Raw genomic sequence first — 15,412 nt, forward strand, 5'->3', positions numbered from 1 at the left:
AAGGAACCAACTCAGAGTGAAGTCTGCAGTACAGTTACTTCACTGTTTGGGATGATGAACACCCATAGTTCCCCAAGATTTCAGCAGGAGGTGAGGGGTTTTGCACTTTTGTAATTCAAGTATATAATTAGAAGTATAGCAAGGAACAAGTCCCTATATCCAGCTATCCAGATAGTGAAAAATATAAAAGAAATACGCTATACAAGAAGGAAGTCACTGGCTGCAAAACTCATACAAAAGGAGGATTCAGATGAGCTGCTAAACTATCTGGTAATTCCTAGAAACAGTGCAGAGGTGACTTGCCACATCAGTTTCACCACAGACACCAACAGCACTTCAGCTGAAAAACAACCTTAGCTTTTCTGAAAGGTTTTCTAAGAAATCCTTTTTTTCTCCTTTAGCAAGCCATGACTCATTGCTCTGTATAGCACAAACAGCCACCAGATACAGGAGCTTAGAAAATGCTCTACTAGCTCACAGTGCCAGAAAATGCTCCACTAGCTCACAGAGAGTGTTTCAAGTGGGAGCTTCAAAACAGCTTCCAGAACCACACTCGTGTTCAAAGTAGGTGCTAGAGAACACGGCTGTGTGAAATTTGGCAATACAGCTTCACTGGCAGGAACAGTGAGGTTAGTTTTGGCTCACGTGAGGTCCTCCACCCTGTAGTTTGCTTTGAACAGTTTTAACGAAAAACTCAAAGTGAGATTCAGCTGCAATAATCATTTTTTTAACTAGAGTTGGTCAGAAGCAAAAGAAATTTTATTTCTGTGTGCATAACGTTGGAGAGGGAATACATCTCTCCTTAGAAGAGACTCTGTATTTTGAGTTAACTTTGGAAGACAAGGTAGCCAGAAGACCTGTAATTCTCTCACACATAGGCAATGCATGTAGGCAACCGAAACTTCGATGAGGATGGAGTGAATAGGTAAGCGCATTATACAACTTGTAGCACAAGGCAGCAGACAACCCTGTCCACTTCACTACTTCCAGAGAGCAGTGAGTCATTCCTCCCACCTATTTGCAGCAGCAAAATGAGAAAATGCTGCTCTTCAGGTTGAATGGACATTTATTTCTTGCAGAGAATCTAAAAATGCCTCGAGAGGAGCTACAAGGCCCAGATCATTATAGCTTTGCCTCTTACTATGATGTATTTTGGAAAATCTCAAGCCCTAGAACACAACAAGTGGAAAGAGAAGGAGGGAAATCACAGTGTGCTTCTAATAAGAAGACACATGGTATAAGGAACGACAGAGACCCACGTGAGGATGGGAAGCAGGAATACAGGATAAGCAGGACAGCCAACCTCTCCTTGACAAGCATGCAAGTGAGTTGGCTGCCTGCCCCTCCAGGATCTCCAAACACATCATAGGCAGGAGATGGTTACAGACCACCAGGACTTTTCCCACACAGAAGACCATTGATGGTAGAGTTCCTTGCCTCCTAAAAAAATAAGAGTATCTTGCTAGAACAGGCCAGCAGCATTTGCTTCAAGTTGCCTGTTCCTTGTAAAACCAGAGAGCATACACTTAGCTTTCCTCTTCCACAGACTACACTGAAAATGCCAGGACAAGGCAGCTTATAAATAATTGCAAAGCCCCTTCTGAAAAAGGTTGAGAGGGAGGTGGGATGCATCTCCCAGCCAAGAAAGCTGGGACTGCCAAGGAGCAGAACAGAATAAGGGCAAGGACAGTGTGTGATATCCCAGCTCCATCTGTATGCAGAAATGAAAGGCATTGAGGAAAATATCAGTGTAGGTTATGGCAGGTGTTCCCAGGTGTGTGGAAATCCTCGGGGGAAGAGCACCATCAACAGAAAATACAGCAGACCTTATAAGAGACAGCTGACGTGGCAGATCCTACAAAAGCCTGTCTGCTGTATGTGAACGTCTTTTGTTCTCTAGCCCCGTTCTTTCACCTGGCAGCTCACAGATTAAAAGACCTGAGAGATGTTCCTGTCACAGGAGACTTTTCCTCAAAAGGCTCCTAAAAGGAGGAGGGACCAGGGTAATGTGGGGTCCACTACGGGGGATGCGTGGCAGAGGAAGCTTTACCCTTCTAATAATGACTCTCCTACATTTCTGGAAATTCCCTCTAGCCCCATCCCCTTGCTACCTGCAGAGTGATAACAAAGCCAACATTGTCCATCAAGTCTCAATCTGAAGTGACTCATTTATTCTCAGGAGCTTTGTGTTCATTTTTTTTCACACTGGCATCGTAAGAAAACAAGGTTTATGAGAGCATATTGCCTGTCATATGTCTTAACTGTTTGTCCCTTCCTATTAACTTTTGAATCACACCAGACTGGGAATAGAGGGCTCCAAGAGAAATTGAGTTTCTCTTATAGAAATTGAGTTTCTGTAAGACTGGTGAAGTTACCTTTGATTGGGTAGGACAGAGACCCGAGTTCACGTTTCTGCTGAGAGAAAGGCTAAGAGCAGAGTCAGCTCTTATCCCTGCTCTTGAGTCTATCCTAGGCAATGAACACATGTGTGCACCGGCCGATTAGCACAGCTTATGCTGCTTCTTGTCCTGCTGTAGGGAGAGGATGGGAAAGGGTGATGAGAGTCCTCTATGGGGAATGGGGTCGGGTGAGGGTCTGAGCTGGACTACACAATTAAGAAACACAATATCATAGCAGTCCGGCTTCACGCCTAAGAAAACTTGATTTTTTTCAGCCAAGTTGCCTGTAACTTCATGACACATCATCAGGGACAAATGCCAATGCTTCTCAAGTACTCGCAGAATGCAGTATGTAGCCACAGACAAAACAGCAACCAGTTGGGAGTTCATCCATTAGATTCCTTGCTACAACTTCTTTTTCGCTTTTGCCTAAGTCTGGTGAGCAATAGAAGACCCAGGACAAAAAGTCACAGTGAAACTGCTTTATCTCCTAATGTTGCCCCTTTCTAGGTCAGCACAATTAACACAGGATTTGTTGAAAGAAGTAGAAAGTGTGTGTTGAATCAAAGGTGAGCACTATGGAAGCAGTGCTCCCATAAAACCACAAGCCTTGGCTCTCAAGTGAGCTTGTGAGGTTGGTAAAAGCAGCTCTCCACCCCAAGTGTTTGCCTGTATCTACTGACCAAACCATTGATTTTTAAGTAAAAGTGAAGGAACAAGAAAAAATGTCCCTTTTTCCTGTAGCACTACATGCTAAATTTTGTTCGCCACATCCTAACTGCTTCTAGTGACAGTACAGTGTTTGTCTGAATTTTTAACAGATGTTTCTAAATACTCTTGACCACTTCTCTCTCCTGAGGATTTCTGCAGTGGGATAGCTCTAGATAGTAATACAAACAAAGCTTGTAAGAGGCTCTTGGGGATAAATCTGTAGACACTGCATCTACGATGGGTGTGGGTATGGGTCCAAGCCTTATGAAACTCTGTAAATATCCTCTGAAGACTAGCAAGCTGGACAGACCCTGCCTGCAGATGTTTTTGAGCTTACCAGCCCCGCAGTGAAAAGAAAGACAGCTTACAGATAACTGCAACACTCCTGAAACAGCCCAAGAGCAGGATTTAAACCCAAAGTTATAAAAGCAGGGATATGCTGGAGCAGACCAGAATAATGCAGAGGATGATGTGTGATGGTGTAACTCCATTTCGATTCAAAATACCAAAGATGCTGCGAAGGGGATCAGTCTGGGCTGAGGCAGAATTTCCCAGATGTCAGATTGCCCTTGGGAGCGAGCACACTGGATTTACTTGACAGGTGTGAAGGTACTCATGCAGTCAGAACACAAATTGCCTTAAAAAATAAAATCTCTGCTTTCATTTTTTAAAGAAAATGAGTATGTTGCGCTAACGCCTGGCAAGGAGGCAGTGACATCTGCCTGAGTTTGTACCCGGCCTGAAATAACCAATTAAAAATGCTGGTGGCTCCTAGTTTACATTATCAAAACGTAGCCGTGGCTATTTAATATCAAATTTACATCTATTAAAGCTATTGTCAGTGTTTCACAGCAGCGGAAACTGCTTTTTTAAAAGGTCAGTCTACTAGCTGGAGAGTGAACACAAGCAAGGCGGCTGTGCCAACCCTTAGGATGTGGCTGCATCCTGCAGTCTGGCTTTGCATTCCCTCAAACGTCAGGCAGAAGCAGCCGCTGTCTAGGTAGAGCCCACTACCCTGCCCTCAAAAGAGGGACCGGCGGGCAGCTCCACTCTGAGGGACACACAGCACAGGGACACAATGGGGTGACGCTGTGGGGCAAAGCTGTGGGCCCCTTGCTGCCCACCACAGCTTGCTGCACCTACTGCTTGCCGGGAGAAGAGTAAGGGATGGCTGGAGGACACCACTGTTTTGAACCCAATTCAGCTTTGTGGCAGCTATGTCACTGACAACAATAGCATAGCGCTCCCCCAGAAAAACCCATACAAACCCCAACCTGTGCACCACTTCCCCACAAACAGCAGAGCACACCTCTGAACACCCCCACCAGCACAGACCAAGCACTTGCTGTCATCTTCTGCATTAGCATTTCTGTTAACCCTTTTGTAAGATCATCTGACTCAGTTTCAGAATTCCTCATTCTGAAAAACACTTGTTAAATATTGGCCCTGCCTGCTACACAGTGATAGCTTGGTAGTCATCACCCACAAGACACATTTAGCTTCACAAACTCATCATCAATGGATCTTGAAGGCATTGTGGCCAACAGACTGGAAACCACATGCAATACAAACACATAATAGAACTTCTAATGTGCAAAGAGACTAAACAAAAAGATCCTTGACCTTCTTGCTTTCCCTTGCATACCATTATCCCCAGCGAGACAGCAAATGGAATGACGTGGAGAGCAATAGCTACCATCAAGCCAACTTTGGAAGCCAATTTCTACAGTAGTTAAGCAGTTAATGGCGTTAATCAGAATGATAACTTATTAAATTCTACATTTATGCAAATAACTTTTTGGCATATCACATGAAGGCCTGAGTAGCAAAGCTCGCCAGGAAAAGGTCCCAATATCTTGCACATTTGCTGCTTTTGATTTTTTTAATACTATGTAAAATAGCATCCCTGACAGTTGGCACATCACACAAACTACACTTAAAGAAAATGCTACAGTCAGAAATTAATCTATATCATCCCAAATAGATTAATGAACAATTTGTTTTATTCTTAACCTTTATGAAGCCGAGATTAATCTCTACAGCTAAATCCAATCTCTATCTTTTTAACAAGAAATTGACATTTCTCGTAGACCTTCCTAAAACAGGCAACATTTACTGAATAAAGAAAACAGCAGATACCCCTAACTCTCTCTATGCGACACTAGCTAGAGTATCGATAGCACAAAAATATAAAGCAACAGAGTAGTTTATGACTATGATATGAAAGGCCATTATCTGCATGTGATGAGATGAAGCAGGAAAACTGCAGTTTAGGGTAGGCAGAGTTTACTGCAATCTTAGCTTTATAAAGCCTGTGTGGAAAACTTCCTGTGTTCCAAACGAAATTCTTTGCAACTTTCTGGTTCTAGGCCACATTTAAATTCAGTAAGGACAGAAGAATCAGGGGATTGGATGAACAACTATGAATTGCACTTTTAATTGCTTTCAAGGTGTTAAAAAGAATTTCAAGATGTGCTCATGGATGTAGTTTTCCCCTTTGTTGCTGCTGTTGTTTAATAGAATTAAATTCTGTGCAGAATTTTATCCATTCATTTAGTTTATTCTGTCTCTGGGAAAATAAGGTGGGAATCACTTGCTGCAGGATGTTGTGCAAAATAAGTAGTTCACCTATTGAAATTGTACCTCCATTTTGAAAATCAATAATACTGCTTATACACAAGTCCTAACTGTTGATTTATTGATGTATATGTAAATATGCGTGTACCTGGATACCTTCTCTTTGTTTGTGCAAAGCCTGCAACAGAGAATGCTAAAATATATCTGGAAAAAATAATTGGCCTTTTTCTTCCCCTTTGGGTACAGATTTCTGGTTTTAAATGAATGTGCAGGTTTCCTGTTGCTGCGTGAAGCCTTCATTTCAAAATACCAACTGATTCTAAGTTTAATTAAAACAGAATGTTTTATATCAGAAACACTTCTCTTTTTTTTTTTTTCTTTTTTTTTTTCCCATCACATATCTTCTTTTCTGGCTATTAAGACAAGGAATTTTTCTTTCTTTTTTTTTTTTTTTTTTTTTTTTTTAATGTAATGAAATAATTTAAAGTTTTACAGCAACTCTTTATGGAGTCAACTTATGCAAGCACCAAAGCCTTTCCAGAGAAAACAGGATTCTCCCCACCTCCCTCTGGCTTTTCTCCCTACTGAATGCCATGGCCTTCACTCAACCAAAGGAAATGAAAGACAGACTGAGACAACAGCATCACGTGGGTGAAGGTCAGATTGATTTTCAGCTGTGTGGTGCTGTTTTATCACCCTCAGGACAAAAGTTAAGCCCTTCATTTTTTTTTCATGTCTGCTTTAACAGAGCAACTTATTTTTTCCTGAAATTTTAGTTGGGCTCCATGCCACCAGAATTGTCAAGGACAGCCTAATGTAAAACATTCGTGGAGATATCTTCCTCAGAGTAAAACCCAGAGCAACCCACACACCACAAGACTTCTATACATGACTTTCCCCTATTCCCTGTGTACAGATAGTGGCTCCTTGAAACTACTGAGGTTTCAGCAGTAACATTTGCTGACAGCAAAAGAAGACAGAGATGCAGCTGCTGGCTGTTCAGCAATGATCCTGGGCACGGGGAGAGGAGCATTTGCTACCTCAAAGGGGGCAAGTTCACAAATTGTTTTTTCTCCCCATCCTCCTTCCCTCCCTCCATTTTCCCTCCCATGCTTGGAGTGGCCAAGCTCTCCAAGAGCTGAGCCTTCCGCCTGTCACTTGGTGATCTGGACATGCACGGCTAGTTACTGTGGCAGGCTCTGGAAAAGCAGACAGTTTTGCTAACTCAGACTGCACTTTTCCGAGCTCCAGCACCACTCACAGAATCACTCCCCACAGCCTCCTGTAAGGACTGGCTCTCCTCATTTCTCTTTTAATAAAAGACTGATGCTCCCCACAAAGTAATGATGTCATTTTTAGTAAAGGCAATTTTAGCCAGTCAGGTCTTCAAAACTGAGCTGATTAACATAAAACAAAGTGTTTTGTACACCACAGATACGTATGTGCATACCTAGTTATCAAGAGAAGGAGCATCTTCCCTTCCGATGTTTGCATTTCCAGAGTTTAAACTGGCAGCCAGAAAACACAATGTTCTGTCATTTAAGCTTTGAGGCAAGAAAATCCCACTCCCTTTCATTTTCTTTTCTTTCCATTTGGAGTTAAGTTTGTCTCATTTGTACAAAAGCATTTGACAGCCTCCCGAAGATGCCAGTTTATTCCTGCATAAAAAGCAAGAAGTACTATCATCTGCTTTATTTATGTGTACCACAGCTCTGGTCAAAATTACACCCAGTTAGACTGAATACCATTAAAACACCTAATGGAATACAATTCCTACATCAAACAGATCTTGCAAAACAAACCATGGCAAGTGTCTGCAAGAGAGGAAGGTATAGAGAAGGGCTATAAGGTGAGGTCAAGCAGCCATCCAGGTTGGACCTAGATGTGGTCTGAATGCAAATTAAATCATTTGCTAGGGTTTGTGAACAAAGTTTTGACTAGCACACATCTTTAGCTCATCTGAACCTAGCTGAGGCTGCCTACAAAACAGCACACGGAGCAGTCAGATTTCTTACAGCCCCATGAGGAGATCTGCAAATGCTGGTCCCCATGGGATGCTTCAAGGAAGGTTCTGCACGTGCACGGAGCCCCAAGGAAGAGCCAGCTCTGAGACAACAGGCAAAAGAGCAACTGCAGCTGAGAATAAAGGAGAAAACAGTAACACAGTAAGGTATAGAATAAATGTATAAATTGGGAAGTGACTCAGTTGCAGGTGGGGTTAGGAAAAGGCAAATGCCAGCACAGTGTCAGCGAGAAGACTACCATGAGTGAGATGTGACTTGGTGGCAGTTCTGAAAGGAGCAAGGAAACAGCCTTTGAGGAGAAACTGCACAGGGAAGGCAGCACAGGCAACAGGGAGAGAGTAGGGAAGAGAGTGGTCATCCCGAGGAGACAACCAGAAGAACTCACAAAAACAAAATCCCATAGAATGCAGACAGACCACAAGCTGAATATCATAGAATCCTAGACTGGTTTGGCTTGGAAGGAACCTTAAAGCTCATCCAGTTCCACCCCCCCACCATGGGCAGGGACTCTAGACCAGGTTGCTCCAAGCCCCGTCCAACCTGGCCTTGAACACAGCCAGGGATGGGGCAGGCACAGATTTTTTGGGCAACCTGTGCCAAAGCCTCAACACCCTCACAGGGAAGGATTTTTTTTCCAGCATCTAATCTAACATCAGTTTAAAGCCATTCCCCTTTGTCTTGTCACACCATAAATGTCAAAAAACTGTCCTAAAAGCATGTTGAGGTTTTGGCTGGTTTTGGCTTAGTTGGTTGCTAGGGTTGATGCAGACCGAACAATGTAATTCAGATCTGCTTAGACTACTCTTGGGAGTCCAGTAAAGCATTCAGTTTTGCTCAGAGAAAACAAATACAGGTGTATACATTTATATTTCTGTAGACCGCAAGGTCATAAACAGAATTTATTCTACTTGTGTCTTTCCAAATGTTCTAATGGATAATTAGTATATGTAGGTTTCTAAAATGAACATTTAATATAAATTGTATCAAATCTCATTTATTTTAAGAGATATCATTAAGTACAAAGTCTGCATGAGTGAACTGAGTTCACTGTAGAGGAAATGACTGGGAATTATGTTCAAAAATCTATTCAAATGTTTAATGTAACATATTCCCTAGAGAAGAGGAAAGCAATGGGCTTCTTCAGCCTTTCCTTACGTCCTCCTCAACAAGACTAACAGTAACTGAGTAGCAACATAAGGAGGAGCCAGAAAGTCTTTCACTATTATGCTGAGAAAGATTTTCAAGGAAGTCTAAAGAAGAGATGGACCCACATGCCAAAAAAATTATGCCTTCCAGAGGAAGCTCATCCCCACAGTTATACGTCTCACAAGCAACGAAAGCCACCTGGATAAAGACCTTGGCTCTTCCACCAGTGTCTTGCACGGCATTTCACAGATTGGTGAAACCACAATTGCAGTCATTTTCATTCAAAATAACTTGGGCTGGAAAGGGAGAAGGGCTTGAATTTTTTTCACCTATCAGCACCCTTATGTTGACATAAGGCTTGTGCAGCTCCATAAGGCACCAGATCTGGCAGCTGCGCAGACTAAAAATTAAATACTTTTAATTGTCAGCAGTGTCAGCTCCCAAAGACAACACCAACCTTGTACCAGTGTAAGGTAGGAGATAGAAGTCAAAACCAGTCCAAACTTAACAGTCAAAACTTAAACCAAAGTAGAGTGACTTCTTAATCTCATGATGATAAAAATACAAATTCCCTGTGTCCGAAGGAAGCTGCTAGGCTAAATATTTAAAGACTACAAAATGCTCAAATGCCCTAGGAAGTATTTAGCATGAACAGACCAAGTGCCTTGAAAAACCCAAATCAATTTTTTCATTAGTTAAGACAATGAAAGCTGGTTGTAATAAGCAAGAAGTTTGAATAACATTACCTACAATTAATAGACATTAACTCAAATTTCTACTGAATATATTTTCAGCAACTTTGAATTGAATATGAAATTATGAAATCTATTTTAAAATTCATCTTACTATTAAAAACACCTAGTAAAATCATTTAAATGGAACAGCATTCGAAAGGTACATATGTGTTGCCAAGCTCTGAAGAAAGTCAGAAGCTGCTTAGACCTCTGGTGGAGGTCTTCTGATGTGCAAACCCAGCTTGGAGAGCAACAGCCTCTCCAGCAGGTGCAGGGAAAATATTTCCCTTATTCAGTTTATCTGACTGGTTCAGTCCAATATTGAGTTTGCTCAGAACAGAAAACTACTTGGCAGACAATCACTAATTTGCTTCTTGCCAGCCCACAGTAAAGAAAGCCGAGACCCCTATGGAGAACGCAGGCACCCGCTTAAAGTTGTCCATGGGAGGCCACATACCTTGTTGGATCCATCCTGCTTACCAGGACTGCTGTGCTGGCTGCGTCCGGCACGGAGCACACCACACAGCCCTCCCTCAGGCAGGCACTCGAGGAAGGCTGAGCCCTGGGCTCCTGGACCCAGAGGCCATACGGAGATGCTCCAGCAAGCGCTCCCAAAGCCAGCCAGCTGAAGAGGACCAACCCATGCTGGCACATTTCCCTAAAGCCAGCCGGCACCAGGGGGTGGAGGCTGCTTTCTGGCTTCCCCAAGCCTGGAGCACAGTTAATAACATGCCAGCTGTATCTGCAGACAAGCCAAGTTTAATGAGGCTACAACAAAAGCATTCAAATATGCACTACAGAACTTCTGTGGGGATTTTTTCTAGAGCTTGTTTTTAACTTGACAATGTTTGCATACACAATTCCTTTATTTTTTATTTAATTTTTTTAAAACCTATCTATATTCTAGAAACTCAAAGAAATCAACATTAAAAAGACTTTTTAAATCCTACTACTTCCAACAGCAAAATTATGTTGTGCGATGAATGCTGGAAATGCACTGCTGGTTGCTTTTTTCTTAGTAAACATTGAAGTCTTAATTGTTTTTCTCCTACATGGCCAGACTTCATCTTTCTGTCTGCCAGGTCTTCACACCATGACAAGTACTATCCCTCTCCTCCACACCAGGAAGGACACATGGAAGTGACCACATCTACCACTAGTGATGAAAGAGACACCTACTCACTGTCCTATCTGCCATGCTTTACCATGTGTCCCAGTCTCTTAGTCTGGATCAAGATACAGGAGGTGTCAGTAAGAGGACTGCAAATACGGATTTGGAGACAGCAGAGGCACCAGCAAAAGGAGTCTGCTCAGGCATGAGCAGGTGGAGAAGGTAGACAAAGTGCCACTGCTCACTGTCTCCTCCAGCAGAAGAACCAGAGGGTACCAGATGAAAGCAGGTAACAAAGCTGAAGTGAATAAAAGGGGATTCTTTTCCCCAGTGTATAACTAACCCTGGGTCCCCACCACAGGAAGTGCTAACTACATACTTTGCTTCAACAAGAAACTTCAAAATGGAAATTCACAGAAGAAGATTACCTAAGGAGTGCCCAGATAAGCTTAGAAACTCATAGCACCAAGAAACGGTACCATGGGACCATCAGGCTGGCTCTGTACGGCCATCCTTCTGTATACAGACTATCTACCAGTGGTCTGCTAAGAGATAGGGGAACAAACCAGGAAAAAAAGCTGGCTTTCAATGCACCTCGCATTCACTGCTCATGTCTGCAGTCTGAAGATCTCGATGGTTCTGAATAAGCCAAGGCTGATACAGCCAATGTGTGTCCTTCAGCAGTGCCCTAGCCACAAACAATCTATGGTCTTGTCCGTCTGAGACAGGACAACCCCAGCACATCATCCACCGAGCTCTCTAAGGCATTATTAAAGGCCTTTTTATAACAAGCTGCATCTGTTGTAGTCTCCAGGCTATCCTCACTGCATTTCTGAATTGAGTTTCACATATTGGGTTTTGTCTACACCCCCCCGATTGCTGGGACCTGCTCAGGGCAGCAGTGATCCTCCTTCCTGGGGGCATAGCTGCCCTTCCAGCACTCAGCAGGCTCCAGCCCCAGAAGGAGTTTTTCCGTTTTCTCGCTCCTCTGTTTTGGAAGATATTTATTATTTACTTAGATTGCTGTAACGCTGACAAACAGACCTGCCCTATGCACAGTACTCCCTCTGCTGTAACATGGAGATGGATTATCCTTTGCAAATTGAAGTTCAAAGCAGGGGGAGAAGGGGAGACGGGGAAAAGGGGAGAAGGGGAGGAGAAGGCGAGGTGGAGCTCAGGCCCCCCGTCAGTGCCTCAGGAAGGCTGTGTGAGGCCTAGTACACAGAGGCGAGTGGAATAGGGTCCAGTTCCCAAGTGCAGATTCTGGTGCATACAGGAGCTCTCACAGGCAGCACCCAGCTGCTAGCTCTTGCTTCTCATCATTTGGGGTGCTTCGCTCTTTGTTCATCTCCCCATATCTGATGCAGCAAAATATCAGGAGGTGACAGTGGCTTTTTCAGACAGCCAGGTGACAAACTGCTCAAAACTTCAGAAGGATATGTACTTTCTTCAAGAGGCCTCATTTGAAATATGTACTGGCTTTCTTTTCTGTCCATTTTCATGTATACCTGTGCTTACTTTGCAGACTACTTTTTTGAACTAGATAAAAGTAGATAAAAGAACTCAATTAAAGTAGCAAGAATGAAATAGTCCCTTGCCAGTACACTAACTTGTCATCCTCAGCTCCTCACTGGGCCATATGCTTAAAAATGACAGGGAAAATGTTCTTCCTGTGTGAAAAACATATGCTGCTTGAGGAAAGACATCATCACTGCTAAGAAATGTTTGTGCAGTCTCAGGATGCATAGCCAGGCCATCCATGATGGCTGCTGGCTACATGGAGGTAGAGGAAGGGGTAAAGATAGCTTATTACCTCCCCTACTGCCAGGGGTTTTGGTTACATGCAACCAAGCAGCCTGCAGCCGTGCTGGCAGTGCTCCTATCTGCACACACAGTGCCTGGTGCTGCTCCCCTGCCACTGTCCCCAGAGGGACCCGGGACAAAGGTGGCTGTGGTGATTGCAGGGGGTGGTGCCTGGCGCGCTGGCACACTCTTATCGGCACACACACTGCCCAGCTCCCTGCGCCGCTGGGGATGTGCAGGGGCCCAGCACTGTGCCCCCACTGTGGGAGACCCCCCGGGAGGCCACAAGCCAAATCCTGAGCCAGATGTTTATGGTGAGCAAGCATCAGCTTGGATTCACATCCCCTGCATCGCAAATCCTTACAGGCACCAGCACACCTGCAAAACCCAAGAGACAGCCTGAGAAGAAGCTGCCGCGGCTCAGCTCCACTATGGCCTGCCCATGCAGAAGGGCCAAGCACAGGGCTGCATGTCCCAGGCAGCCTGGGGGTCTCACCTACCTTCACCTGCTGGATGACCCTCCAATCTGTGGGATAAGCAACACTGTTAGGGAGCATAACACTTTGCACAGCTTTCATAAACAGAAGCTACATTAAACACTCCACTAAAAGCACCTTTGCAGGCAGCCTCGCTCATGCCAAACACCCAGTGTGGGTGCAAAGCCAGTGCTGGCGGCTCAGAAGATAACGCTGCAGAACCACTGCACCAGCAAGGTTACTGCACGTCTGGTTTGTCATTCAATTTGCAGCTGCTTCTGTTTGACTTCAGATACAAATTCAGATAGAGGAATATGCTTTATGTTCTACATGAAAAATAGATATTTCACCTGCACAGAAAGCCAGGCAGTGCAGCACTGTAATCAGCACACTAATGTTGTGTATGTGAAAAGAGCCTCCTCGCAGGCTGGCTGGGAACCTCCAGGTAAACTCAAACATCACCTGTCAGGTGACAGCAGTTACGGGGCCAGACCCCAGACCACCCAGCCGAGAGCACCCCGCAGTAGGCTGGGGTCTGGGGGCTCTCTGCATCAGTGGGCACCGATACTGACTATAAGGAGACGTGTGAAGTCCCTGCTTAAGCCCTGGAGAACCCTGCTGCGGAGCACCTGCGGAGGGGACACCTGGGACAAACTAAGGACAGGAGCCTGCGCTCGGAGCCCTCCAAGTGATTGACAATAAAAACACTGCCCCAGTGCCCATTTTCAGATCTAGACAGCAAGAACAGAGGACTCCAGGGAAAAATCCATGTTTTTACAGTTTGTGGTATTACTGAGCTTTTCTGGTGCCAATTTTAAAACACTGCTACGACCTCTGGAAAGAAGGAAGACTGCATTTCAGCACAACAATGTAGAAAAGAACAAAAAAAAGGAAACATTATTTTTTTTAGCTTGAAACACTAGTCAGGTTAAGAGAAAGGAGCAGAATACTGGCAAGGGCAAGAGCACTCAGACTGAGCCACAACACAGTAATTAGGGCCAGTAGGTCATTAGAGACACAGCTGTATAAACTAGGTGTATAATTAAGTTTCCACACTGCTTTTTCACAACTGTATTTCAGTTTCTTTTGTGAAGGACAATCATTAATTCATTAATTTAAAGATGCAACAACAGCAGCAGCAAAAAGACAGGAACTCTCTGATTTGCCAATCAGGTGCAACCAGAGATTACAATTTGGGGAGGGCTAATTTTGGAAATATGTGTCAGAAGTCTCTCTTTGTCAGTGGAAAGCGCAAAGAGCCATCTGACAAAAACATCCATGAGACCTTGTCACTTGTGGACAAGCTGCTGTATATGGTTTTCTGGATAAACATCCCGCATATATGGTTGCACAGCAATTGTGATTCTTGTAGCAGGTGAAATACAAGAAAACGCAAAATTATACACTAGCATGAAACATGTTACAATACCTCATTTCAAACGCAAGCCTAGTGTACAGGTTACAGGGCATTTAAAAGGAGCAACTGCAAGACTTTAATTATAAACTAGTTCCTACCGTACAGTAGTTTAGAAAAATCAGCTGCTTCCAAGCTGGCAATATCCATATATAGCTCTGCTGCTGTTTGAAACAGACAACCTGTAAAGTTATCAACAACAGAAGAGGACCTCATGAAATGCTCAGAGACCCCACCGAAACCTACTTCTGTCCACTTCATTGATGCACTTACTTGCTTTAAAACACTCTACATTCACTTGATAAACTGCAGAAAAAAGCTTACATGAAGCTATTTCTGACCCACAGGAGGAAAGGGGTGACATGGGTGGAGGAAGCAAAAATAACTCAACAAAATACTGGCACTGAACCCATACTAATGCAGGTGTATTAAAACGCACAGGCAAAATGGCAAATCTTGTAACTTTCTAGCCACTTTTCATCAGAAAACAAACAACCCTGCACCAGCCACCAGACAATGATTTATCACAGAATAGCTGCTGGATGTGCGCAGCCTCTGGTGCTGGCTGGAGGACACAGTAATTTGTAAATCCACGTGCAATCCTTTACTCTTGTCACTGATTTTATAAGATCTCATCATGCTACACCTACACTGCAAGAGCAGTGTGTGAAAAAATGTGTAAAAAAGGCAGCACATGATGCTAATGGCAATTACTTGGTCTTCTCTAGTTAAGGGGACATGGGATACCAGTGAGGTTTTAATTCATTTTTACAGCTTAACACATCCAGTGTACAACTAGTTGTTTCAGGCACTATTTCCAGGACTGCTGCAGGAGACCTCATTTGTGGGGCAAGCTGGGAGACAAGGGAAGACATGAGCCGGTAAGGAAATGTGATGTTCTTTCAGTACAAGCTGCCCCCATTTAGACCCTTTTCAGATCCCCGTAGACACTGGAAACCTACAACCTGCAATCACAGACATCAGTCACGAGAAAAAAGTATAAAAGGCACCTAATTC

General features: G+C 43.8%; 1 protein-coding gene across 2 annotated transcripts in view; it reads right to left on the minus strand.

The window, feature by feature from the left end:
* The window catches only part of ZNF423 (zinc finger protein 423), a 238,189-nt gene that overhangs the window by 148,022 nt on the left and 74,755 nt on the right, over positions 1-15,412 (minus strand). Inside the window, exon 4 of one of the 2 annotated variants that reach the window (XM_065663044.1) lies at positions 14,497-14,577. The exons of the other annotated variant lie outside the window; for it this stretch is intronic. Coding sequence (XP_065519116.1) covers positions 14,497-14,577 — 81 coding nt within the window. The remainder of the gene's footprint in view (positions 1-14,496; positions 14,578-15,412) is intronic. 2 annotated transcript variants of the gene reach the window in all.

Source organism: Lathamus discolor, chromosome Z, assembly GCF_037157495.1.
Source record: "Lathamus discolor isolate bLatDis1 chromosome Z, bLatDis1.hap1, whole genome shotgun sequence".
Classification (NCBI taxonomy): domain Eukaryota; kingdom Metazoa; phylum Chordata; class Aves; order Psittaciformes; family Psittacidae; genus Lathamus; species Lathamus discolor.